We start from the raw sequence: 26,996 nt of genomic DNA, 5'->3' as shown, positions 1-26,996 counted from the left end.
ATCCCATTAGCAGGTAGAATCGATGTTTGTTGTTTTGATAAGACAGGAACGTTAACTGGCGAAGATTTAGTTTTTGAAGGGTTAGCTGGTCTATCTGATAAGAGTGAAGATGTCCGTCATTTATTCTCCAGTGAGGATGCTTCACAAGAAACGATTCTAGTTGTTGGTGCTGCTCATGCTTTGGTTAAATTGGATGATGGTGAAATTGTTGGTGATCCAATGGAAAAGGCAACATTGAAAGCCTTAGGTTGGAAAGTTGAAGGGAACGATTTTACATCACGTCCTAAGACCGGTAAGCTACAAATTCTACGTCGTTTCCAATTCTCTTCTGCCTTGAAAAGATCATCTTCTGTTGCTAGCCATAAGGATAAATTGTTTACCGCTGTCAAAGGTGCGCCAGAGACAATACGTGAAAGACTAGCTGTTGTCCCTAAAAATTATGACGAAATCTACAAATCATTTACTCGTTCTGGTTCCAGAGTTTTAGCCCTTGCCTCTAAGTCACTACCAAATCTATCAAGCAAACAGCTTGACGATCTTGATCGTGATGAGATTGAAACTGGTTTGACTTTCAACGGGTTTTTGGTTTTCCATTGTCCTTTGAAACCTGATGCTGTTGAAACTATTAAAATGTTAAATGAATCAGCTCATCGTTCTATAATGATTACTGGTGATAATCCCTTAACTGCTGTTCATGTAGCAAAGGAGGTTGCAATTGTTACTGGAGAGACGTTAATTCTGGATAAATCTGAAACTGTTGGTGATGGGAAATTACTTTTCTTTAACGTTGAGGAAACAATTAAGATTCCATTTGACCCAGCAAGTGATAAGTTTGATCATAGGGAATTGTTCGATAAATATGATATTGCGGTTACTGGTTATGCTTTAAATTTATTAGAAGATCATTCTCAATTGAAAGATTTGATTCGTCACACCTGGGTTTATGCACGTGTTTCACCCTCCCAAAAAGAATTTATCTTGAATAACTTAAAGGAAATGGGATACCAAACCTTAATGTGTGGTGATGGTACTAATGATGTTGGTGCCTTAAAACAAGCCCACGTCGGTGTCGCATTGTTAAATGGTACTGAAGAAAGTATGACTGCGATGGCCCAAAAACGTAGGGATGAGAACATGAAAAGTATGTATTTGAAACAATGTCAATTTATGAAGAATTGGGGTAAGCCTGCGCCAGATGTCCCTGAAATGGTTGCTCATATGTTCCCACCCGCTTCTAACAATCCACATTATTTGACTGCAATCGAAAAGAGAGGTACTGTCGTTACACCAGAATTGAGAGCTGAAGTTGCTAAGGCCAATAAAGTAGCCTTCCCAATCCTTGAAACTGAGGCCGCTACTGACTCAACTTCTTCCAAGGGAGGTGATTTTGCTTCTATGCTACTTAATAAAGCAGGAGAAGATGACGATGGATTAGAAGCTCCAACTTTAAAGTTAGGTGATGCTTCTTGTGCGGCCCCATTTACTTCCAAGTTATCTAAAGTCTCTGCTGTAACCAATATTATTCGTCAAGGTCGTTGTGCACTTGTTAACACCATCCAAATGTATAAAATTTTGGCATTGAACTGTTTGATTAGTGCCTACTCTTTGTCGATTATCTATATGGCAGGTGTCAAATTTGGTGATGCTCAAGCCACTGTTTCTGGTCTTCTATTATCCGTTTGTTTTTTGAGTATTTCTCGTGGTAAGCCAATCCAAAAATTGTCTAAACAAAGACCTCAAAAGGGAATCTTCAATGTTTACATTATGGGTTCTATTTTATCTCAATTTGCTGTTCATATCTTTACCCTAGTTTACATTACAAGAGAAATTTACATCTTGGAACCAAGAGAGCCTCAAGTCGATTTGGAGAAGGAATTCGCACCATCTTTGTTAAACACAGGTATTTTTATTATCCAATTAGTCCAACAAGTGTCGACTTTTGCTGTTAATTATCAAGGCGAACCTTTCAGAGAGAATATTAGAAACAATAGAGGTATGTACTTTGGTTTGTTGGGTGTCTCATCATTAGCCCTCGTCAGTGCCACAGAGTTTATGCCAGAATTAAACGAGGCCATGAATTTTGTTCCAATGGATGACATTTTTAAGTTCAAGTTAACTGGGACCCTACTGCTTGATTTCTTTGGCAGTTGGGCAGCTGAATACTTCTTCAAGTATTTCTTTATGGATGATAAACCTGCAGACATTTCCACTAGAAAGATAAAGATAAACTACGCTCCAAAATAGTGCCCTTAAGCCCTTCATTTTTCACAGATATTTTTATATAGATTTAAATTATATACGAAAGAAAGCAATTATAACTTCTTAAAGAGATGTTGATGGGATTAAAAGATAATAGATCGCGTCATAATCGGTATCCATTTCCGTTTCGGTAACTCCTTCCATCCACGGAACATCTTAAGAAATATAAGGTTCGCCAAAATTTGAAGAGTGCTCTAGAAAATATGACAAACGTAGATAGAAACTAAAGGAACTATTAAAGAAAACCACACTATAGAAAGGTAATGAAGAGCCATTGAATTGAATGTAACTTTATTGATCATTGCAGTCTTAGTTTCTGGTTTAATTTAATTCTTTTTTGCTTGAAATCAAATAACAATCATAAAACTATAACAGGCATGCCATACCAAGAAGATTTCGGCGTTGAACAATTTATGGACAAATATGAAGAGGGAATCCAACATAACTTGGGTGAAACTTGTTGCTTTTCGATCAGTTTAGGAGAATTAGCTAAGTTATCTGGAAATACCTTCGAACTGGATCAAGATCTTCAATTAACATATGGATCAATCAAGGGTTCAGATAAATTGAGGTCTTTGATTGCCTCAATGTATGGTCCTGAGTTTAATAAGGATAATGTCCTAGTAACTAATGGTGCTATTGCTGCTAATTTCTTAATTTATTATACGTTGGTTGGTCCTGGGGATCATGTTATATGTGTTGACCCCACCTATGCTCAATTATATAGTGTTCCGAAAATGTTTGGTGCTGAAGTGAGCTTGTTAAAGTTGCAGAAGGAAGATGGGTTTATACCAAATATAGAAACTTTGAAGAAAATGATTAAATCTAACACAAAATTAATCATTATCAATAATCCAAATAATCCATTGGGGAGTGCAATTTCCACCGAGACATTGAATGATATTTGCCAACTATGCGAGGAAAACAATATTTATTTACATTGTGATGAAGTCTATAAGCCAATTTTTCACTCCATGCCTGAGGGTAAAAGCGTGCCATTGAGTGGATGCCAATTGTATGACAAGGCTATTACTACTGGATCCATGTCGAAGGCTTTCTCCTGTGCCGGTTTACGTTTAGGTTGGTTGATCTCAAAGGATACACAAATGTTAAGGGATGCAGCCTCTAGAAGGGATTATAATACTATATCAGTGGGGATGGTCGACGATAAAATTGCCCAATATGTCCTTGAAAATCGTGAACCTCTTTTAAAACGTAATTTCGAATTATGTTTAGACAACTTACAACTACTAAACTCTTTCATTCAGGAAAGTCAGGGGAGATTTGAATACGTATGTAAGCCTGAAGCTGGTACTGTTTGTTTATTGAAATTAAATGGTATATCCGACTCCATGGCTTTTGGTAAATTTATTGCGGAGGAATATAAGATCTTGGCAGTTCCTGGAGAAGCCTTTGGAATTCCAGGAACCTTAAGAATCGGATACGGTAATAGTAAGAAAGATCTTCTCGAAGGTTTGCCCCTCTTACAAAAAGCATACGATGTTTGGTTAGGTAAGAAAACAAACAATTAAATATATTTTTCTATTTAAATCTAAAAGTTACAAAAGTTTTTTTCTATCTATAATCGAGAGTGTATGAAGTTCTCATCACCTCCATTGCACTCCGTAAAAAGATCTCTTGCTTCAATAATTCTAAGTTCCATCTCTTTCATATCCAAGGCAGACCCAATTTTTGATTTAATGTTTTTAGGCCCCATACTTTTTGTTAAATGAAGGACCCGTTGAATGATGTTCAGCACTGCGTTCACCTGTTGAGCAAATTCTTGGTTGGATTTTCCCGTTAGGAGACTGAAAACCTTGTCCACTAATAAAGCTGAGAATAAATCGCCCACACCTGTGAAATATGAATCTATAAGTGGAACACGATATACAATTGGTTCCTTTCCTTTCATGGATGCAATACAATAAATATACTCCTGATCATCAAATATCTTTGAATTACAAGATGTGACTACAATAATCGGTATCGTTTTGTGTAGATGTAGGAGAGCTAATTTAAGTTCATCCATTGAGTTAATCTTTTTATCGTATAATATTTCCAGCTCAAACTGATTAGGAGTTATGATATCCACTTTCGAGTCCTCTGAAAGTGCTAGTGCTCTGTACTCCGGTATCACGTCCTCACTAACGTATAATACACCTTCATCACCCATAACAGGATCCATAAGCCAAATGGAGTCCTTATTGGCCATTTTGAATCGTTTATAGTTGGTGCCCATACACCTCACAGAGTCCTTATTGGGAAGGTATCCTGACAACATAGCATTATACTCCTTTGGAAAATTATTAAAGAGGCCTGATAATAGTTGATCCAAATGATGTTGTTCTGTAATATTACCAAATACTTTGTCCATACCATAACCAGTATGATTGGAAAATTGAACACTATTGCAACAATCTACATCCCATCCTAAACATTGTAATGGGAAAGTTGCTGCTTTGTTACCTACGTAGCCGTGAACGACATGTGATTGAGTTGCGAGAAGGCGAGGCATTAATGGATTTTGCTGTTTTATTCTATTTTATTTTTCTGGAATACAATTCAAACGATGGGATAAATAGCGACTGGATCAAGTTTTAGCTTATATCATTCCTAGCTTACAGATATTTATGGTTTATTTGAGGTCGCTTATTACTTGCCATCTGTCAATGACTCTTTTCTTCAAAATAATTTTTCAAGACACCCACACCCGCTTGATGAATAAATTTCTCGATGAGCTGCTAACTTTAAAAGGTTTTCCGATCTTACTTACAATGTGGAGACAAAATTTTGATAACATGACATTGCTTTTTATATTAAACACTATATACCAAGAATAGAGTAACTTTTTTAACCACTTTGTGATTAGTGTCAGTTACAATGTTTTAGAACTTGAAATTTCTTTCTCTGCATTTAGACACATTCTGTTTCAAATGTTTCTTCTTCATACTAAAAGCAAGCTAGACCTTAACTTTAATAAATCCACAAGATTCTCCTCAGTTAAAGGTTTTCTGCAAATAATATTTTAAAAAACTAATCGAATAGTAATGAATTAACCGTTTGAAAAGTAACTGCTGAATGTTACCATGAAACTCTTTTGCCGAAAACCTAGCCAAAATATCATATAGTAAAATATTTAATAGCAGTATTCATTTAATATATCTTGTTCCATTAAATTGATGATTTCTGGATGATTAATATTAGCCATGCTTCTTTTATTATTTAATACTTTATATTCTTGCTGCTTTATCATAAAAGAAATTAAATTAAGAAACATGTCTAATCCTAGTAATAACCATCCAGAAATCATAAATTTATTGGAACAAGAAATGGAACAAGAATGTATATTCAACAGGTGAAAGTACTTTCAATGTGTAATAATCACGGGAATAGTATGCAAAGACTTGTCTAAAACAAACATTTATTAAATTATAGATTAGCAAGCGCCGTGGCGCAGTGGAAGCGCGCAGGGCTCATAACCCTGATGTCCTCGGATCGAAACCGAGCGGCGCTAATTTTTTACTCTTGTATTCTAGGATTTTCAATATCAACTGACTAAAGTTATCACAACAAAGCTCGCTATAAAGTACTATTATCGAATTGACGTTTTATTACTATTGCAATTATACAAATTCTTCATAAAGTTTGAAGCTCAGTCTTTTCCTTACCACATTAATGAATTTATCCATTCCCTCGGGTAAGGTCCTACTAACATCCACAGGCAATTGTTCTAATACAGCGGAGTATAAATCTTGTGACCTTTCATCTTCAACATCCCACTTATTTTCCAGTGCTTCTATAATAAGTAACACATCTTGCTCTTCAATCTTTGGGGCACCTTCAATTAAGAAAATTGGATATAGAAATTTAGTAACCAACAAAACCAAATAATACTTGGGGAGATATGGGAAGGATAATAAGGCAATTAAAAGTCTATTGGCTTCCACCCAGTCCTTATTATCCCTAGCTTGGAAAAATTGATACAACACTGCATATGGTGCCAATGTTTGTCTCATCGCATTTGTGACTAAACTATCTAGAACGTCCTCAGGAATATTTGAATGATCATCACTGACAATACTGTTCAATATTTGATCATCTAATGGTCCGTCCTGTAGAATTGAAGCTTCAAACATCATCCATGAATATTGTTTCACCAATTCAAATTTACCACCTTTGCTGAAATTCGTTATAGCCTCGATGGTATTACCTTGATATAACATCTGGTTACCTAGAATGGTATATAGGGTCTTTGCTACCTCTGGTAATTTCCATTCTGCACAAATACTTAACATCCATTCTATATCATCATTTGTCTTGAACGGATAGTGTAATAATAACTCACTAATAGTTGCCTTTTTGATACTATTACTATTACCATTAATCATTGGTGATATGGCTATCAGACCAATCGAAATAGGCCATAAATCTCTATCATCATGAGAACATAACTCCAAGGCAAAATTATTAATTAAGTAAGTAGCCATACCATTATTTGGAGAGAATAAACTTTCATTACCGTAGCTAAAATCAGAGTCGTTATTATTTAGTATATCATTTGGATTCTCGAGAAGTCCCTTGGCTTCACATATAGCGGCAGTAAATGCAGCAGTACATGTATCTAATGATTCTAGTGTGGGTAGGATGGAGGAAATATTACCATTAATTATATCGGCACATGCCTTTTCCCAATTATTCGTAATATCTAATGGATTAATCTTCAAGGACATGGTTAAATATTCTTGGGATAGTTCTAAAGATGGGATATAATATAGCATTAGGCCACAATATGATTCATACCACGTTTTTGAATAATGTAATATTTTATTTTGATTACCACTTATTACTAATAGAACATCCTCAATGTAATCACGTAATTCACCTGACACGTTTGTATCAGAGTTTGCAAAATTATTAACCAACTCCAATGCTAGAGATTTCCATTCTCTAAATGTAGTTGATGAATCTCTTGGGTAAATTCCCAATAAGGATATTATATCTCTTATGATAGATGCAGATACAGAACATTCTGCAATTGTATCTAAGTATGTTAAGATTTCTGATCTTTCGATACATGCAATAGCTTGTTCAAATAAACCTCTCAAAAGCAATTGATTTAAAAGCTTCCAAAACAAAGGTGTCTCGACAACATGTTTTGAAGATATATTAAATACTTGATCAATATATGAATCATTTGGTTCTCCATCAGATCTATTAACCCAATTCAACAATTCCTCTATAAATTTTAGTCTTCCCTCACCGTCCTCCTCAGAAATAAAGGAATTATCTAGTGTAAAATGAATTAATTGAAGACAATTTAAGATGGTTAAAGATTCTTCCAAATCCAGTATTCTATCAGTGATTTGATCCTTTTCTCTACCATTTTCAATAAATATACGTAATTCGTTAACGATATTTTCCATGGACAGATTAACCACTTGATTATGATCGCCAATAGATCTCTTATTAATGACACCTATTGTGGGGACGCTAAATTGACGATGATCACCCAATTGATAATAAACTTCAAACAGCCTAGATGCATATTCGGTAAACTCAGGGGAGTTATCTATATTTGGAAGAGAGACAGGGTATATGGTATGTTGGTTTGGTCCATCTACAAATGCTAAATTATGAGAACTCAGAGGTCCCAATTGGAAGTTCAATGTACCGCTTTTTCCATTGAGTAATGGTTGATCCGACTTCTTGGTTAATCTCATCACTGGGGCTTGAGATACAGGGTCCAATTCATCGAGCATCATATCCTCGCTTGTTATGGAAACATCTTCTGTAGGTTCGGATGGTGTTTTGGCTTGATCTTGCTGAGGATCAAAGAAATCAAGTTGATTTACATCCATCAGGAGGTCTTTAGTTTCTCTGTTTGCTGCCATTATCCTTTGATATGGTTATAAAGGGCCTCGTTTTTCTCGAAGGTCAGAGATCGCTCGACTTAGTCTTGTTCAGTCCTTCTATATGGTCAACCATTGAATATGCCATTCAAGAAACAATTATTTCACATATTCCTTTTGGAAAATGAATTTTATGTTGTTACCGCATTCACGAATTTAGTCACGTGAATTACACGTTCAATGTAAGGTGTGACATTAGCGTGAACGTAAAGAGAAAGAAAGCTTCAAAGTTACAGATGATGTCCATAATAGATGATCTCTCAAGGGTTGAATATTTATGTAATGGTTTGTCATTTGGAAGGTGATGAAACTTAAAGAACAAGGATGGATTAAAAAATACTTCTTAGGGCCTGCTTCGAAATCGTTTCGCGTTGCCATATTAGGTTAATAGAATATATCCTAGGATACCTTTGTTGAAACAGTTCCAAAGTTTGTTAGATAGGGCCAGCGCGGTTAAAAGCTTGCTTTTAGCTCTCAGGTATATATTTCAAATATATCGAATCACACACTGTTGCTAGGAAAGGCAACTGCACAACTATATATTACATTATATTTCTGTTAAAGTAAAACGAATGTCAAGTGGATTGTCTTGCTTACTAACTGACGATATCAGAAGTAAAGCCTTACTTAGATGAACAAACGTTCAAAACAGAGTAAGGACATTGGAAAGATACCGGCCACCCTGGCTAAGGCTTTCCTCAATGACTCATAAATAGTGAAGACGATGGATATTTTGCATGACCTCCAAAGAAACGTATAACAGCTTCTTATAATAAAATTTGTATCTGGACGCAACCGTGAAAAATAAATCCAAAGGGGGAATAGCTAAGATTACGTTAGAACAGGAAAGAATTCGAGCCTTTGATCTGTCAGTTGAGATTGTGTTCTCTCTACTGTTTCAGTGTACTCGAGAGTAAACGTTACAGGATCGATAACTAAGAATCCCAATTACCCAGATGATTCATGTGTCTTCTTTATACCAGATCCATTTCTGGTCTAAGTTGAAAGCGAACAGATGGTAAAGACTATGATGAACGTGTCGTTTTTTGTGACACCTGGCAGCCTGTTCGACAATTAAAATGGCAATGGCAATCGCGCACTATTTTCACACATGCTACATGGTGTCACTGTTTTCGATACACTTCACTTATTCAAACCACACCGGCAATCCGACAATACACACGCTCTTTAGTGAAACTTCTCCATTTGAATCTTGCCAATATCCCTGCTATAAAGGAAAAGAGTGAGAAACCTGGAAAGAAGGAGTCGAGTAAAGGAACTTTAGATAAATGGACGGTGAGATTCTGAAATTGATTCTGGTATATATATCGATGATTTAGACGGCATTTTTAATAAACATGGGTGTCTGGAAAAGAATGCATATCAATTTCAATCATTACTGAGGATGAGGACATTACAGAAATAATGCATCTAACTTCCAAAAATACAATAGCTGAGAGAGGGACTGATTGTGGCAGTAATACAAAAATAAATATTTAAGCATATAACTGCAATCAAATACCTGAACAACAATTAGATAGAGTAGTAACATTTAGAATCGATTGTGACATTTGCAGTGTCTCGCTTACGTCAGCACACTAAGGAAATTTGTCACTCCGATACGCGCGGGCCAATGATACGGTAATAAGGGTCGTCTACTAAACAAGAAACTACTTCAGTTATAACTGTACTTTGCTCTTAGTCCATCAAATTCTTCAAAGAGGCATCTAACACTCACTCTCACACACTTACTTATACACAGACATACAGTGCCATGCTACCTATACTAAGATCCACCGCCTCCAGTTGTGCAAGGAGGTCTACCATGCCAGGTTTCACCCGTCTGCTCTCCACCACCAGCTCCATAGCCAAATCTACTTACCAAACACCAGATTTTGACGACGTGTTGAAAGAACACGGCAATTCAGACAAATCCAGATCGTATGCATACTTCATGATCGGGTCCATGGGGCTCCTATCCTCCGCCGGTGCCAAGTCCACCGTAGAAACATTCATCTCTTCCATGTCTGCATCATCAGATGTCCTTGCTATGGCTAAAGTGGAGGTCAACTTATCCTCAATCCCCTTGGGGAAGAACGTCGTTGTCAAATGGCAGGGGAAACCAGTCTTTATCAGACATAGAACACAAGGTGAAATCGATGAGGCCAATGAGGTCCAGATGAACGAGTTGAAAGATCCACAATTGGATTCAGATAGAGTGAAGCAACCCGAGTGGTTGATCATGCTGGGGGTCTGTACCCATTTGGGTTGTGTCCCTATTGGTGAAGCTGGGGACTTTGGAGGTTGGTTCTGTCCTTGTCACGGGTCACATTATGATATCTCAGGAAGAATCAGAAGAGGACCTGCTCCATTAAACTTGGAAATCCCTCAATACGAATTGGATGGTGATAAATTGATTGTTGGTTAGTTAACTCGTTTATTCATTCATTCATTCATTCATTGCCTGCTGTTCCACTCAAATACACCACAATGTATATAAAATATATTTATTATCCTTCATAAATTACGATTCTATTATTTATTCATTTGAACATAAAAATAAGATAATTCACCTTTTACAAATTCTTATCATTCTTTAACCAATCGGTAAGATCATCGGGAATTTCTTCCCATTTGGTGGCTTCCCATTTAAGAAATTGTGCTCTTAATTGGTAATAATAACTATCAATTATTCCATTAGATAATATATTGGATCTGGATAATGAAGAAATTGATACGAACGAACCTTTCAAATCTCCTGGATATGATTTAAAATGTGACATTATTGTCTTCTGGCCCTTACCAGATGTGGAATCCTCACCTAATTCAATATTTTGAAATTCTTTAATCAATTCACGTGAGTAACCAGGTAAATTCTTAGGTCTATACCTATCATCAAATTTAATTCTCCAATAAACTGACCAATGTAAATCTCCATATTCAGGGATACATCGATGTCTACCTAAATTGGGCACATAAACGTTTCTCCATTTACCCTTTTTATTTTCGATACGTAATCCAATGGGTAAAAATTCTAGTAACCACCAAAGTAGTGTCATCATTCTATTTGGTAATCCACCTTTAGAGTATTTAATTTCTCGAGGAAGATACTGGCCCGTTTCATCAGTGTCATGTTCGCTAACTGCAGCGACTTTACTAAATATTAAATGGTCATGTATCTTCCCCATAATGGAATCCAAGGAATTCATATAATGTCTCTTTGAAAATTCATGAATTGATCCCCTCTTGAATTTAACTCCATGTTTAATAGATTCACCTATAATCCATTTTAAAGGGATTGTAGATAATCTTTCCTGTCTATTATTAACTTCATCCTTATCTAATGCCCAGCCACCACCAACGTCAGAATGATCGCCAATGAACCATTTTTCAATCAAATCTGGTGTCATGGATGCATCTTTGATACTAGCGCTAATATTCCCTCCTTGACCAACAGAACAAATTTTAAATATTCCTTCAATTGTTTTATAACTTAATTGAGTAGTTTCGTTACTAGTATGGTAAGGTTCATTATTTCCCTTCCTATTGAGAGTTTCCTGCAGTAATTCGTTACTCCTGTTCGTTGTGCTAAATGGACCAGATTTATAATTATCATCATGATCTAAAACATAAGTCTTATATTGCAAGGAAAACATCTTGGGCAAATAAGGATTGGGTGCAAAACATTGTTGTTTGAATTTACCTCTTCTTTCGTCAATGGAAATGCAATGTCTAACATGATCCACAATATTACTTCTTTGAGTAAAAGGAAACAATCGATCTCTCAATATACCCACTGAATTTACCGAATCGAACAAACCTTGGAAATATATTCTCACCTCATAATCACGACAAAATATATTCTTGAATTCATCCACTAAAGTCGTTGTATAATTAGACTGGCTTGGTTGATCTGCAAACTCCCAACATCTATATATTCTCCATGCTAGCTTAACCAAATGATCTAGGCTCTTATTTAATAAACCAACACGACCAATCATTCCTGCCAATACTCTGGCAATAAACGCACCTCTAGAGAACCCAAACATATAAACTCTATCTCCGTATTGGTAGTGCTCCATAAGAAACAAATATGCAGAGACAATATGTGTATCTAAACTGAAAGCTACCATTGAATCCCAAATATTTTTGAAATTGGACCATGCTACTTTCTGAACAAATCCATCCATACAACGATCAAAATCTCCACCAATACCGACTCCTGGTTGGTAGTAGCATACTTGTTTCGTGTCGTCACTACAATCAAGCAAACGGTAGAGTTTCATAATGTTTGTGAAAGGTTGAGGACCGAAGTTTTCTCTTGTTCCATCAAAGCAAAGTATAATGTTTTTACCAGCATTGCTGTCCGGTTTTGAATCTGTGGTCGTGGTCGAGGATGTTGACGTGGTACTGGAAGAGCATTTCATCTTGTTGAACTACCTTGTTAGTTTGAGTGAGGTGAATCTAAAGCAAATTTGCGGCACACAAATAACTTGACACATTATTTATTCCTTGGAATATGTGACACCGAAGCGACTCAATCGTCACTTATACAAACCAACAAATCAACAAATAAAAGGACAACCTCTGTAATAGTGCACCCATTGTTTCCCAACATATTCAAGGCATTTCCCTGCCCTTATAACTTCTGGATGTAGTGTAATTGTTCTTCTCAATAGTCTTGAAGTGTTTCATTTGCCTAGCCCATATTATGACATATTTTTTACCCGGAGTGAACTAACGGCATATTCAATCACAACCAAATTGTAACAATGTTTCAATCATAAGAGGTAAATTACATGTAAAGAGACACTCCCCAGAGACTATCGTGACACACTCAACGATATATTGTTTAGCTAGAAAGCCAACACTTTGGTTTTAGATTTAAGCATTTGCCTGTTTTGTTACACACGCAATCCCATACTAAAGGACTCTAAAAATGACAGCGGTAGATCCCGTCACCATAGTCATCAAGGAATGCCTTACACTTTCCACAGCCATGCGGAAATACTCTAAATACACATCTCAGACATCTGGTGTTGCTGCATTACTAAGTGGCGGTAGTGAAGTTTTTAGTAATCAAGATGTATCACTAGCTCATACTTTCAATAATCTCTCCACAACGAAAAATAATGATCCTCTACTATCAGGTTTCATTCAACTTCGTCTTATGTTGAATAAATTGAAATCATTAGAAGGAATTGACTCTTTGACTCTATTGCAACCATTTCTTTTGATCGTAAGCACAAGCTCCATTTCCGGTTACATCACCTCGTTAGCCTTAAACTCTCTACAGAAATTCTTTACCTTACAAATCATTGATGAATCATCATTGAACTACATCACTGCATATAGAGAAGTTGTGAACGCATTGACACATTGTAGATTTGAAACATCTGAACAAATATCCGATGATTCTGTATTATTGAAGGTTGTCCTCTTATTGCATGATATCACGAATTCTCCCTACGGTGATTTATTATCCGATTCCATCATGTATGAAATGGTACAAACTATTATGTCCTTAGCCTGTAATAAGAGAAGATCGGATGTGTTGAGGAACGCTGCTGAAAGTACCATGATATCTATCACTGTGAAAATATTCTCCATCTTACAAGATTTAGAACCCACTTATTCTGCTCAAAAATACATCAATGATGAAGGTTACAGTAAAAACACTTTGAAAGACGATGTCATTGGTGTTGCTGCAGAGGAAACTAGATCTGAAGGATCGAACGAGTCTATTGCATCCGTTGAGGAAAATACGGACACAGCAATTGATGGTGAAACAGACAACAGTACCGTACAGAACATGAATGAAGATAATGAGAAACCAAAGATTGACGAATTAATTAAGGAAACTCACACCCCCGAAGAAATACCGATTGAAACAGCTGCACCTGAAGCATCTGAAGATAAATATGGTTTACCAATTACTAAACAGTATTTGAGCCTGTTACTTTCATTGATTGTCCCTGAGAACCAAGCTAAACATACCAATTCAACTAGAATTTTTGGGTTACAATTAATAAATACAATCGTTGAAATTGTAGGTGATAAAATTCCACTCCATCCTCCGTTATTTACGTTAATATCAGATCCAATTTTCAAATGTCTTTTATTCATTATTCAAAATACAAATAGACTCTCCCTATTGCAAGCTACGCTACAACTATTTACAAGTTTGGTGGTTATCCTAGGTAATCATCTGCCCATGCAAATTGAACTAACATTATCTCGTATATTTACCATATTACTCGACGATTCGTCAGGTACCAATGATTCAGATGGGAAATCTTCAAATAATTCCAATGATAATGGATCTCCCAGGAAGCCAGCTGCTATCAAAGAATTACTCATCGAACAACTTTCCATTCTTTGGACCAGATCTCCTTCCTTCTTCACATCCACATTTATTAACTATGACTGTAATCTGGAGAGAGCGGACATTGCAGTCAACTTTATTAAGGCATTAACAAAATTATCTTTGCCTGAAGCGGCAATTTCTACCACAGATAGTGTCCCACCACTTTGTCTTGAAGGTTTAGTCTCTCTCGTAGATGATATGTTTGATCATATGGAAAAAGTTTCTAAAGATGATTATTTAAAGAATACAAACAGTATTGAAATTTTGAAACAAAGAGAGAGGAAAACAGAATTTATCAAATGTGCTGAATTATTCAATGAAAAACCGAAGATTGGAATTCCAGCGTTAATAGAGAAAGGATTTATTAAATCTAATTCTGATAAAGACATTGCCGAATTCTTATTCGAGAACAATACTCGTATGAATAAAAAAACTATTGGGTTATTGCTATGTGATCCAAAGAGAATACCACTATTGAAATGTTTTATCGAGCTATTCGATTTCAAAGACTTGAGAGTCGATGAGGCCATTAGAATCTTATTAACTAAATTTAGGTTACCTGGTGAATCACAACAGATTGAAAGAATCATTGAGGCGTTTTCTACTCGCTATGTCGAAAGTCAAAACTATGATCCTACTAAGTTGGTAGTGACAGATTCAAAAACTGTTGCGGCTACCAATGAAGACGGCACAAATAAGGAAGAAGATGCTGAAAATGAATTAGTTGACGATTTAGCGTCTATTCAACCTGATTCAGATTCTGTATTTGTTTTGAGTTATTCTATTATCATGTTGAACACCGATTTACATAACCCTCAAGTGAAGGATCATATGTCATTTGCTGACTATTCAGGCAACCTTAGAGGATGCTGTAATGAAAAAGATTTCCCACATTGGTATCTAGATAGAATATACTGTTCCATTAGAGATAAAGAAATTGTTATGCCAGAAGAACATCATGGTAACGAAAGGTGGTTTGAAGATGCTTGGAACAATTTGATCTCCTCAACAACTGTATTGACCGAAATTCAACGAGATTCTACAAACATCATAGACAAGCTATCACCTGTTGAATTATTGCATTTTGATAAAGCCATTTTCAAGCACGTCGGAAACTCCATTGTTAGCACATTGTTCAAGATTTATAAAGTTGCATCTGATGATCATATCTCCAGTAGAATGTTAACCAGTCTTGACAAATGTTCATCCATCGCTGCCTTCCTTAACTTTAAGAATTTATACAACGAAATCTTACGCCATATTGCCAAATTTACAACTTTGCTCTCCAAGACTAGCAGTCCTAGTAAGAATTCCACTGACAGTGATATGCTGCCTCTCGTTGAGATTACTCTAGAAGATAGTGGTGATAAACTCCCAGTAAGTGGTAGTATTATTAGGTTGGGAAGATCATTCAAAGGTCAGTTATGTACGGTGGTCTTATTTAGAATCATTCAACGAAATTCTGAAGTTGATCTGATTTCTCCTGAATTATGGAATGATATCGTAAAAATTATATTAAATCTTTACGAGAACTTACTGCTATCTCCAGACATATTCCAAGATTTACAGGCTAGCTTGAAAATAGGACCGTTACCAAAGCCAGCACCAGAAATGTCAATTACAAGAGGACATGAGAGTAAAGGGCTATTATCCACTTTTGCATCATATTTAAAGGGTGATGAGGAACCAACAGATGAGGAAATTCATTATGCTAGGAAAGCCTTCGACTGTGTTAAATCCAGTAATATTTCGTCATCCATATTTGGAAATGAAACAAATATAACCCCTATGCTGATAAAATCTCTTTTAGAAGCAATCAAAACCAAAAAAAGTGAATCCAATAATAGATATTTTGAATCGGAGTTACTATTTTTAATTGAAATTTCTACTGCGCTCATTGCATTTTGTAAAGATGAAGGCGAACTAGGTAGTGTAGTCCTACAAAAGATTATCTCTTTATCACAGTTGGCTGGATCCAAGAAAGGAACACACCGTAGGTTATTAACGTATAAACTTCTTCTAATCTCATTATTAGATGAACAACAGGATAATCTGCTGTCATTGATCAATGATGAATTATTAACTAAAAAGGATCTTTATAATCAAAAGTACTTTGTTAGTGAACAAGGTAAGGAAATTGTTAGAAGACTGTTAGCGCTTACCAAGATTGATAACTACAAGAAATTAATGTTAGAAGACGAAGGGTTTTGGAAATTGTTGAGAATGATTGCATCCTTCAAGGAGAACACATTAATGCTTTATGAATATATGGAAACATCAATAACCACAAGTTGTAATTTTTTGACAAATAAGAATTTTATGTGGGCTTTAGGTCTCTTGGATGAGATATCATCTATTGGGTCCATCGGGAGCCGTTGGGAACAGGAATATAACCGTTCAATCAAGAGCGGTCATGAGATCGATAATGTTAACCCATATGAGTCATTTGTGGAACTGTCACTTAAATCAATTAAATTGACCTCAGATTTGGTGGACAACAATAATGTGGAGAAGATACCCCTTACAAAGACAGAAATATTTACGATTATCCAAGCGCTTGCTCATCAATGTGGAAATCCTTGTGAAGAGATTCGGTTGTACGCCTTAAAGGTTGTAGAAACTTTCCTCACTGAAAAATTAAACTTACCTACAAAGGACATCTTGGGTTTGGAGGAATTGCTGGAGGGAGGATTATTACCAATTTTAGAATCTACTAAAGGAGCCCCAGGCAATAATGTAAAACTTTTGACAGGATTATTAGATGTGATATCAAAGGTATATTTATTTTACCTTAAGGAGGAAATAACCACTAACGAAACTTTTCTTGAAGTTTTGAACATTTTCAACAGATACGTGGAAATACCTGAGATAGAGAAACAGTTACAACAATTGATCATAAGCAAGAAAGAAATTGAGAAGGACTTCAACAAATCAGTCAGTCCACAGGAAAGCGTTCACGAAAATATTGAATCTGACACCAACATTTCTGAACCACAAGAGAACCCTTTAACTGAATCATAGTCAAAAACTCTTTAATGTAAGGAACTATTTATAGATATGAAATGTAACATACATGTATACGTGAATACTTTCAACGTTCAACTTATTATTATTTTGATTTCGAGAAGTCAGACTCCAAAATGATTACGTAACCAGAATTCGGTCTTCCCCGAAGAGGAATAACTTCGCAATTTAATCTAAATCAAAGAAATATATCAAACTTATCCTATAAAAAGAAGAGTTCCTCGTATGTCGTTCCTTTGAGTATCAAATAGATTACACCGTTACCCAATAAATTAAATACTGAAATAAAAAGTTAATTATGTCGGCATTAACATATACCCAAAGAGCTGCTTCTCACCCAAGTCCCCTGGCATCTAAGCTATTCAATATAATGGAGGCCAAAAAGACCAATCTTTGTGCGTCACTCGATGTCCGTACCACTGAGGAACTGCTTCGACTAGTAGAGACTCTTGGTCCATACATCTGCCTTTTAAAGACGCACGTGGATATCCTTACTGATTTTTCCATGGAGGGAACTGTCAAGCCCTTGAAAGAATTGGCTAAGAAATTCAATTTCTTGATCTTCGAGGACAGAAAATTTGCTGATATTGGTAATACTGTCAAATTACAATATTCATCTGGTGTATATAGAATTGCAGAATGGGCAGATATTACCAACGCTCATGGTGTAACTGGCCCAGGTATTATTGCAGGATTAAAGGAAGCTGCATCTGAAGTCACCAAGGAACCCAGAGGTTTATTAATGCTAGCTGAATTATCATCGAAAGGCTCTTTGGCTCATGGTGAGTATACACGAGGCACTGTAGAAATGGCAAAGATTGATAAAGAATTCGTTATCGGATTTATTGCCCAGCGGGATATGGGTGGTAGAGATGAAGGATTTGATTGGTTGATTATGACACCCGGCGTTGGATTAGATGATAAGGGTGATGCTTTAGGGCAGCAATACAGAACTGTTGATGATGTTGTATCTACCGGTTCAGATATAATTATTGTAGGTAGAGGTTTGTTCGGAAAAGGAAGAGATCCTAGAGTGGAAGGTGAACGTTACAGAAAGGCCGGATGGGAGGCATACTTGAAGAGATGTGGTAAGTCAGCATAAACAACTACTATTATAAATAGCAAATTGTAAAATATTATTTATCGTTTATATAAATTGCGACACTAGGTGAAAAGCTTACCCGCACGATCATCGCCAAATTAAAATTTGACTAATTAAAGCGATGATTCTTTATCGACTTCATGATTTATGATGGTGGTACAGGAAACGGGACTTTAAAAGAAACTACTGCTAGAACTCACATATAATAATCGGACAAAATGGATGCCCTTAATGCTAGAGAACAACAAGATTTCCAGAAACTAGTGGAACAGAAACAAATGAAGGACTTTATGCGTCTGTACTCCAATCTTGTGGAAAGATGTTTCTCAGATTGTGTTAATGACTTCACCTCATCTAAATTGACCAGTAAGGAGCAAAACTGTATTTTGAAATGTTCTGAGAAGTTTTTGAAACATAGTGAACGTGTTGGTCAACGTTTCCAAGAGCAAAACGCCGCTTTAGGTCAAGGTTTAGGACCTCAATGATCTACTTCTATATGCAATCATTCATGTACATAAGTTCTTAAAATAAATAAATGTGAAAATTTACAAAATCTATGTTGATTTAATTATAATGTCTTCAGTTCATAAAAAAAAAGGTACCTCAATATATGAATTTAAGGACGCTTATTACTTAAACTGCTCAAACTAGACCTGTGTAATAATGGTCTATGTGTACATTCCTCAGATGTGGTTCCTGGTTCCGATTCAAGTCCAGTAGTATCATCTTCATCAATTGGACTAATTTTGTAACTTTGGTATAATGCGATCAAACATATAAACCCTAAAGTCCACCAACTAACCCAAGCGACGTCATTTTCTTGTGCCCATGACATGATATAACCCCAAAAGAGAGGACCCAAAAATCTGGCAGATGCTTGAATACTAATGGTAGCACCATTGATGACAGCTCTGCAATGTAAAGGACTTGAATTATGAATCAACAACATAATTTGTGGTGATGATAGGGCGCCACATAGTGTCTTAGTACCTGTGATCATATACAAATAAAGTACAGTACACCAACGTGGTACTGAGTCCTTTTGCAAAAAGACAACGTAGGGAACCATAATATACATTATTGGATATAATTTCACTAATGTCCTAAAGATACTCAAACAATCAAAATTACGGTCCACAATGGGGAAAATGAAGATGACAACGAAACAACCAAATATACCAGTAGTGGAAAGCAAAGTGCCTGTTTGTTCTGGTTCATATCCAATCCCACCACTGATTTTCCATGGGAATTTGGAAGCCAATTTTGTTGGATCTTGTGGGTCCTTTTCCAAGTCGTAAGCCAAAAAGACGGGCAAGAATTCATTGTAAACAATTAAATGTAATGCCATGATGAAATTAACAGATATTGGATAAAAAACCTTTGTATGGAAAATATGATGTCTGATACTGTTCTCTGAACAACCATCTGGTGCCAGTTCCGTACTTGTCACTGGTAAGTCTGTTGGCTCATGTATTGAGTACGTTCTAATTAACCCGACTGATTGTCTTCTTGTCAAGATATGCTCGATGGATTGAACACTATCAGCTTCACTACTCTCATTATCTGAATTTTCCAATAAAAATGGTGTAGTTTCTGTTGGTTCGGCATTATTTTGTTCAATATCAATACTCTCGTCCTCCCTATTGGAATCATCGTTGCCAGATGAGCCAATGACATATTGTCTCCAAGGTCTTTTCTTAATTTCCCTTCCGAACAAGTAGCTCTTAATGAAGTCACCGAGTTCCAAACCGTAATCTCTTCTATTCTTCAAAGTTGGATGTGTTTCTTCTAGGAACAACGTTGCATTAATGAGTCCACCTGTTAAGAGACAACAAACGACAACATTTGGTAAACTATAGGGGAAGGCTGCCACCATCTTTTGCAATATTCTAGGCAACCATTCTGGAACAATTTCCACACCTCCCCTCCTAAACACGAGAAACCCACCAACCATGGGTCCCACTACCGATCCAAATTGGAAAAGTAGTGGCATAGTACTAAATGCTAATGCTTGATGTCTTCTTTCTTGGGCGATCTCCCCAATCATGGTTCTAATGACACCAACGTTACCATTAAGCAAACCCATCATTGATCTGGCCAATAAAGCCTGATAAAAATTATGTGAAAATCCCAGAATTAATAATGATATGGAGGTACCTATGATACCCAATTGTAAAGTTGGTTTCCTTCCATGAGTCTCTGAGAATTTCCCCCAATGATAGGATGAAATTACTTGACATAGAGCAAAACAGGACGACAAGTAACCTGAATATTTGGAAACTTGTGCATCGTTTGGTGCTATATGGAAATCCTTAACCATGAAATATACGTAGGGAAATAAAGATGTGAATGCGATGGGTTCACTGAATCTTACCAATGATACAACAATCAATTGGGTCCAGGGAAACCCATCCATCTGCTGTTTGAAAGTTAATTTAGGACGAGCCATTATTGTGCCTACAGTGCAAGCTATTATGAACAAAAGCTTGGCATCCGTTTCTGTCCAGATCTGTCACTGGCCGTATATATAAGAAATAATGCAAACGATAAAAAAAAGTCCAGGTGCTCTATAATGACTCCAAACAAACAAACAAACAAACGATAGACAGACAGGTGACACATTAGGGCAAAAAAAATTAGGATGAGGGTTGGGACAAGGACGGTAATCGGTATCGGGTTCAAGCCCTAGGGCATGTCCTACGATTGCACTCAACAGACTGGACCACTGTGTAAACAGAAGCCCGTCAAATAAAACACTCGTTGCTTTCCCATCACGGTTACCCGTGTGAATTTCTGATAACAACGTCCAGGCAGACCGGTTCCCCGGCTAGGCTGTCCTCACGGAAAGACCTGAGCCTAGCTTCCCGAAGGAAGCGAGCCCAGGCTGGAAGGAATGATTCCACTGTGTTTCACCGAATTTCCCACCTGTTGGTTGAGGGAGGGTACCCTCCTTGTGTAAACAGGTCTCTAAGTCGTAGGAGTCGTCGCTGTTCCAACTGATTTCACCCTAAATGGGTTTTGATCCACTGCGCCAATTCTCCGTTTTCACTGGTGAACCAACGCGGTAAATAACGGAGTTTTAGGTAATATGGTAAGCCTAACGATGGGAACTAGTGTGTGTGACCTGATCAGTTATTGATCAGGTTTGTTCTATTGAGACGCTGTCTCGATGAACGTCGCGTTTATGTACCATTAACAGGTGTTGGGGCAATGACGTTGTCGTCTTCAACGAAATGGCCTTCTTTAGTATATCTTGGAATGTTTTCCACATGAATTGAATGCTAAAAATCATTTACTTTTATTAGATCCAGTAGAGGACCTGCCTGTTTATTAAATTATATTTTTAATCCCTCCCTGTAACAATGACGTTATATATTACTATAGGCGTATGTAATCTTATTATAGTTTCGATGTTGGCTTATTTTGCCAGGCAAACGCCACTTTTGTTTGTTTCCCCGGTTCAATAATGACGTTTATTACACTTGTTTCACCTTTACTTCTCGAGTCATCTAAACTTTTTGTGAATGCTTGCTTTAATTCTTGTATATTGTTCACAAGATAACCGTTAGCTCCTAAACCAATTGCAACTGTATCATATCTGCATTTTTGGGACAGTGATGTGGAAGGCATTGTCATATCTGGCTTGTAGTTTAAGACTCCATGATAAATCCCACTATTGTTCATCACAACTATAATAAGCCCCAATTTGAATCTCACTGCCGTTTCAATTTCCATACCACTAAACCCAAATGCAGAATCACCTTGAATTAAAATCACATCTTTTCCTCTTTTACCGTTTCTCAATTCATTTAAACATGCTGCAATACCATACCCTAATCCTATCCCCATTGTGGCATTGGTACCTGCATCTAACCTTTGTTTTGGAACTGAGCTGGGGAACGATATACGTGCAATATCCATGGAATTAGCTCCTTCTGTAACAAGGACAGTCTTTGATTCATCCATTAATTTCCTTAGTGCTCCATAAACAACGTTATAATTTAAAAGATCTTTATCTTTGATTAATCGTTGTTCCTTTTCTTGCAGTTTAAATTGGTTTTTTAATATTATTCCTCTCATTTCATCAGAAATTCCCTTTTCGTATTTCCAATTTAGTGTTATTTGAGAAAATGCATCAGATAAAGAGTTTACAGTCAAACCCAAATCCCCTAATAATGATAAATTAGTATTAGTTCCATTATTTACTCCCAAATTTGATGGATCATTATCACATTGGATAAATATGGCTTTAGCATTCCATTTGGGCGATTCACCAAAATGAAGAATCCAATTCAATCTTGCCCCCAGAACCAATACGATATTGGCATCCTTTAAAGCCTTTGATCTTGCTGATGATACATTTAAGTTGTGTGAATCTGGAAGAATTCCCTTAGCCATTGGTGTAGGAAGAAATGGTAAGTTGAATGTATTGATAAATTTGTTAATATCCTTATGAAATTCTACAGCTCCTTTCCCAAGAATGACAAGGACATTGTTTGAACTGTTTTCAATGATTAACTTAGCTACCTCGTTAACAGTATTTGGATCAGGTGAACATCTAACTCTTCTAGGTATTGAAACTGGATTAGTTGCAGGTTGTGCTTGGACTTTATAATTACCCTCTATTAGATTACCAGGGAAGTCGATATATGTAACACCCATTGGGCTTTGAATGGCAAAATTATAGGCATTGAATAATGCTGTTGGGATATTAATTGAATTTAATTTAACCGTATATTTCACATATTTGTTCAATAAGCTTACCTGATCCAGATCTTGAAATCCACCTACTTGATCAGTTTCGCTATTACTGCTTCCTGCAATAACAATGAGTGGCCATTTATTTGACATTGAATTATAGATACCGGCCAATGCATGGATTAAACCCGGTCCACCAACAACCAATAAAACTGCAGGTTTCCCAGTCAGATATCCATACCCTGAAGCGGCATACGAAGCTGCTTGTTCATTTCTACAAGAAATAAATCTAATGCCGTGTTCGATCATCTTGTCAGCTAATTCTACAATGGGGATACCAACTATGCCAAAGACAGTATCAATTTCATATTGTTTGAGTAAGGAGACAAAATACTCAGTAGCGGTCAGGCCTTCTTCTTTAGTCGTAAGTGACATGATGATTGTTCTTGTTCTTTTGGTAAGCTGATTTAATGAACTTGACAGTGGTAAAAATATGTCTTCCAACTAACTTATTGTGTGTTATTCAAGTTTATATCTTGTTCCTGGAACCTTTAAAAGTGAAATTTGGTCGATGATCCGAAATTCGGGCCGAAGGTTCCGAAAGGTCTAGTTTAATTTGTGACTAACTACGTATAGTTTAGGTGATATATATATATATATATGGAATATATTATACATTTACTTAGTATTCGAGTCATTCTACAAAGTATCCAAATTTTCTTCCTTATTATGGATTTCACGTTGTTTATGGATTTTTGCGATCTTGCATCTAAGAGCCATAACTTTATCTGGTACAAAATCCCTTAAAGTGACAATCTTACCACATGCACCCTGAGGACAATCTCTAGAACTATGTCCTCTTAAATAATTTACAATACCTTCTTTATCAAATACGTGTCCACACTTGGTTGAAATTAATGGATTTTCATATGGTTTACATGTAATTGGACAAACTAATTCGATGGTACCACCTTCGATTTGTAATTCATCATCGTCATCAGGGTTGGATCTCTTCTCATTACCACTCTTAGTCAAATCAGGGAGCACACAAGTTGGATCCTCCCAAAGATATGGGAATATCTTGAATAATTTGATAGTAGATGTGTTTCCTTCCTGCGGCAGCGTGGCTCTGGGTTCCTTCATCTTAGTAAACATATCCACTAAACTTGGCGCACGACGCTCACCATTACAATATGAATCCCAATTCTCCAAACTTATTGGTTCACATTTGTCTGATTCTAATTTATAATCCTTCTTCAAAATATCGATCTTCTTAATTAATTTTGCATTTGCCAAACGTTCTTGATTCATACGCTCGTATGTCTTACTCAAGGTTTGGACCAGGTCATTCGTATTCGGGTCCGCACAGTCAATTATTTGTTCCAGAGACTCATTGAATTCTTTGTCGCAACGTTGCAGGTCAGCACTTAGGTCTGCGGCATGCAGTTCATGAAACTGTCTATTTGATTGTGGATGTAAAGGAAGAAACTCAGGTGCGGTTCTAGCTCCAGACATGATAGGCGGGTTACGTGTTTATCTGTGGATAGATAGCAGTGTTAGGATACCGTACAATGTATTTTATTCATTCAAGATTTTGTTTAGGTTTTTTTCAGTTTTCACTGTTTCGCGTCGTAATTTTAGGCGTCAGTTGCCCCAGTCAATTTTTACCTTAGATTGTAGTTAGTATCTAGCATCCAACAACAACTACGCGTGAGAGATCCCCAAGTACAGGAAGTTAATTGCAAGGAAAGTGGATTAGAATGACGAGTATAAGAGCGTCACCGTCGCCTATAGGAAGCAAAAGCTCACTACAGAAACCAAGCGTTTGAGAAGACAGAGAAATAAGGGCTTTCCTCTCCTTCGATGGAACCCAGAGTGGAAAACAGAAACATCTCGTGACATGCATGTGTCCCTTTTGGGGGTTTCCCAGCAAAACGCTATTAACCAATCGGTCAATGATGTCCCGATTAGGAAACCTAAGTGCTCCCTCGGATAAATTCTCGCAGTCTCGTGGTTTCCTTCAACGGGGTCACTCCCGGCTCAGAAAGTGCCGCAGACCCGGAAGATCTCCCTGCATGCCCCCAAACCCTAATCGGGACCATCAGGGCTGGGAATTTGGTAAACAAAGAATTTTCATCTTCTCGAAGTTGGCAAAGTCCTTCCTACTTCTTGGCAACATTTATTCATACGTATTTGCGGTGAGTAACCACAGCTTAGCTTAGTCATAGCATTCAACTTCCTCGAGTCGAACCAACCATAACACCCATTTTTTTAAGCACCAAAGATTAGATATTGACGTCTCATTTCCTGATGAACACGCCCAATAATAATCCTGTACATTATAGGTCTCCGTCCAACCCCGGAATACAACCCAGTAGTGTTTCCAAATCCTTCCTGGAGTCCATCTTTGGTGATAATGTGTCAATAAGAGAACTTCCTGAACAGACCGTTTTGAAATCCTTGGACTTGAAGATTGAACAAGAGAGAACAAAACAACAATATTATAAACTACAAAACGTTACCAAATCTATTGAATTATTCAAATTGGCGTCCAGTTCAGGGGTCCCACCAAACCACATATACAATTTATTTAGTAATGCGGACCAGCTCCCACAAGGAACTGCTAATAGTGCAGGTATAACGAATGATTTACAACCCGCACAAAATAGTATTCGAATTAAGAAAGAACCTACCCAACCAAGCGTTTATAAGTTTCCTCCAATTTCCATACCGAACAACAATAATAATAGTAGTAATGGGTTAAGTTCACCTCTCCCGTCATCCAGACATATTTCAAAACCATCCTTCCAAAGACGAACAAATTCACCGGCAAGGATTGGCGCTCATGCTGTGGCAGCATTGAGTGAATCGATTCTATTGAAGGAAAACCCAGAAGAATCAAATATGGAGGAAAGAAGTAAATTCGGATCACCATTACCCATACGGAAAATTAATTATAATCCAAATACCTCAACTATTCATAATAGAAACTTATCACTACCCACTTTGACTACATTTACAAATAATATGGCTCCCAGATACAAAAACTTGGCACCGGTACCTACCAGTAACAACAACAACGCATCTACGGCGAATAATAATAATAGTAACAGCCCTTACATACCATCTGAGATGGTATCGATATTGAGTTTTGAAAACAGTAATAAAAATGATGGTGACTCAGATAATAAAAAATTGGGACCAATGGGTAAGAGGCAGCATAAACGTGCTAGGTCTACATGTTTGCCCGCCCCCAGTCTTTTAAACCCAAAGACAAATAATACTTCTGGGCAAGCTGTATCGCCATCATATGGTGTTATTGACTTGAATGTCATCGACGAATCCAATAAGAGACGAAACGTTATTGTCAAAAGAATGCAAACTCCAGTAGATAACCACAATAATAATAATAATACCACTACTAATGGAGATGAAACTTGTAGCGAAGCTAGTAGTAATAATAATAGTCCTATCCAAAAACCACGAGGAGACTATGGAAGTTCCGTTAATAGATTATTGAATGCCGCTTAAAGATTACTTACTATTCATATTTGTTTGACTTTATAATACATACACTTCTATAAGCAAATATATTTATATATATATAAAATAAAGACATTATGCTAACGAACCTCGA

At 36.7% G+C, this 26,996-nt stretch overlaps 12 protein-coding genes and 1 non-coding gene across 13 annotated transcripts; 7 read left to right on the top strand and 6 right to left on the bottom strand.

Moving 5' to 3' along the window:
• Positions 1–2,636: 2,636 nt before the first annotated feature.
• NCAS0G04050 (uncharacterized protein) lies at positions 2,637–3,791 on the top strand (the record flags this gene model as incomplete). The annotated part of the gene is made up of 1 exon (XM_003677596.1): positions 2,637–3,791. The coding sequence occupies one exon, from the start codon at positions 2,637–2,639 to the stop codon at positions 3,789–3,791; it is 1,155 nt and encodes a 384-aa protein (XP_003677644.1).
• Positions 3,792–3,838: 47 nt separating this feature from the next.
• On the bottom strand, positions 3,839–4,774 carry BUD16 (putative pyridoxal kinase BUD16; the record flags this gene model as incomplete). Its single annotated transcript, XM_003677595.1, has 1 exon — positions 3,839–4,774. One exon carries the CDS (start codon positions 4,772–4,774, stop codon positions 3,839–3,841), a length of 936 nt encoding a protein of 311 aa, XP_003677643.1.
• A 927-nt stretch (positions 4,775–5,701) lies between these two features.
• Positions 5,702–5,773, top strand: NCAS0Gtrna5M. Its single transcript has one exon. It is a non-coding gene; the product is annotated as a tRNA-Met (tRNA).
• Positions 5,774–5,882: 109 nt separating this feature from the next.
• Positions 5,883–8,150, bottom strand: NUP85 (Nup85p; the record flags this gene model as incomplete). The annotated part of the gene is made up of 1 exon (XM_003677594.1): positions 5,883–8,150. One exon carries the CDS (start codon positions 8,148–8,150, stop codon positions 5,883–5,885), a length of 2,268 nt encoding a protein of 755 aa, XP_003677642.1.
• A 1,792-nt stretch (positions 8,151–9,942) lies between these two features.
• RIP1 (ubiquinol--cytochrome-c reductase catalytic subunit RIP1) lies at positions 9,943–10,596 on the top strand (the record flags this gene model as incomplete). Its single annotated transcript, XM_003677593.1, has 1 exon — positions 9,943–10,596. The coding sequence occupies one exon, from the start codon at positions 9,943–9,945 to the stop codon at positions 10,594–10,596; it is 654 nt and encodes a 217-aa protein (XP_003677641.1).
• Positions 10,597–10,744: 148 nt separating this feature from the next.
• On the bottom strand, positions 10,745–12,595 carry NCAS0G04010 (uncharacterized protein; the record flags this gene model as incomplete). The annotated part of the gene is made up of 1 exon (XM_003677592.1): positions 10,745–12,595. The coding sequence occupies one exon, from the start codon at positions 12,593–12,595 to the stop codon at positions 10,745–10,747; it is 1,851 nt and encodes a 616-aa protein (XP_003677640.1).
• Positions 12,596–13,107: 512 nt separating this feature from the next.
• GEA2 (Arf family guanine nucleotide exchange factor GEA2) lies at positions 13,108–17,556 on the top strand (the record flags this gene model as incomplete). Its single annotated transcript, XM_003677591.1, has 1 exon — positions 13,108–17,556. One exon carries the CDS (start codon positions 13,108–13,110, stop codon positions 17,554–17,556), a length of 4,449 nt encoding a protein of 1,482 aa, XP_003677639.1.
• Positions 17,557–17,857: 301 nt separating this feature from the next.
• On the top strand, positions 17,858–18,661 carry URA3 (orotidine-5'-phosphate decarboxylase; the record flags this gene model as incomplete). The annotated part of the gene is made up of 1 exon (XM_003677590.1): positions 17,858–18,661. One exon carries the CDS (start codon positions 17,858–17,860, stop codon positions 18,659–18,661), a length of 804 nt encoding a protein of 267 aa, XP_003677638.1.
• Positions 18,662–18,879: 218 nt separating this feature from the next.
• Positions 18,880–19,146, top strand: TIM9 (protein transporter TIM9; the record flags this gene model as incomplete). Its single annotated transcript, XM_003677589.1, has 1 exon — positions 18,880–19,146. The coding sequence occupies one exon, from the start codon at positions 18,880–18,882 to the stop codon at positions 19,144–19,146; it is 267 nt and encodes an 88-aa protein (XP_003677637.1).
• Positions 19,147–19,277: 131 nt separating this feature from the next.
• Positions 19,278–21,110, bottom strand: NCAS0G03970 (uncharacterized protein; the record flags this gene model as incomplete). The annotated part of the gene is made up of 1 exon (XM_003677588.1): positions 19,278–21,110. The coding sequence occupies one exon, from the start codon at positions 21,108–21,110 to the stop codon at positions 19,278–19,280; it is 1,833 nt and encodes a 610-aa protein (XP_003677636.1).
• Positions 21,111–22,060: 950 nt separating this feature from the next.
• On the bottom strand, positions 22,061–23,794 carry PXP1 (putative indolepyruvate decarboxylase family protein; the record flags this gene model as incomplete). Its single annotated transcript, XM_003677587.1, has 1 exon — positions 22,061–23,794. One exon carries the CDS (start codon positions 23,792–23,794, stop codon positions 22,061–22,063), a length of 1,734 nt encoding a protein of 577 aa, XP_003677635.1.
• Positions 23,795–24,058: 264 nt separating this feature from the next.
• On the bottom strand, positions 24,059–24,874 carry MMS21 (SUMO ligase MMS21; the record flags this gene model as incomplete). Its single annotated transcript, XM_003677586.1, has 1 exon — positions 24,059–24,874. One exon carries the CDS (start codon positions 24,872–24,874, stop codon positions 24,059–24,061), a length of 816 nt encoding a protein of 271 aa, XP_003677634.1.
• Positions 24,875–25,669: 795 nt separating this feature from the next.
• Positions 25,670–26,890, top strand: BOP3 (Bop3p; the record flags this gene model as incomplete). The annotated part of the gene is made up of 1 exon (XM_003677585.1): positions 25,670–26,890. One exon carries the CDS (start codon positions 25,670–25,672, stop codon positions 26,888–26,890), a length of 1,221 nt encoding a protein of 406 aa, XP_003677633.1.
• Positions 26,891–26,996: the final 106 nt, after the last annotated feature.

Source organism: Naumovozyma castellii, chromosome 7 (assembly GCF_000237345.1).
Source record: "Naumovozyma castellii chromosome 7, complete genome".
In the NCBI taxonomy this organism is placed as follows: domain Eukaryota; kingdom Fungi; phylum Ascomycota; class Saccharomycetes; order Saccharomycetales; family Saccharomycetaceae; genus Naumovozyma; species Naumovozyma castellii.
The sequence above is the reverse complement of the archived record's forward strand: the minus strand, read 5'-3'. Positions and strand labels throughout refer to the sequence as shown.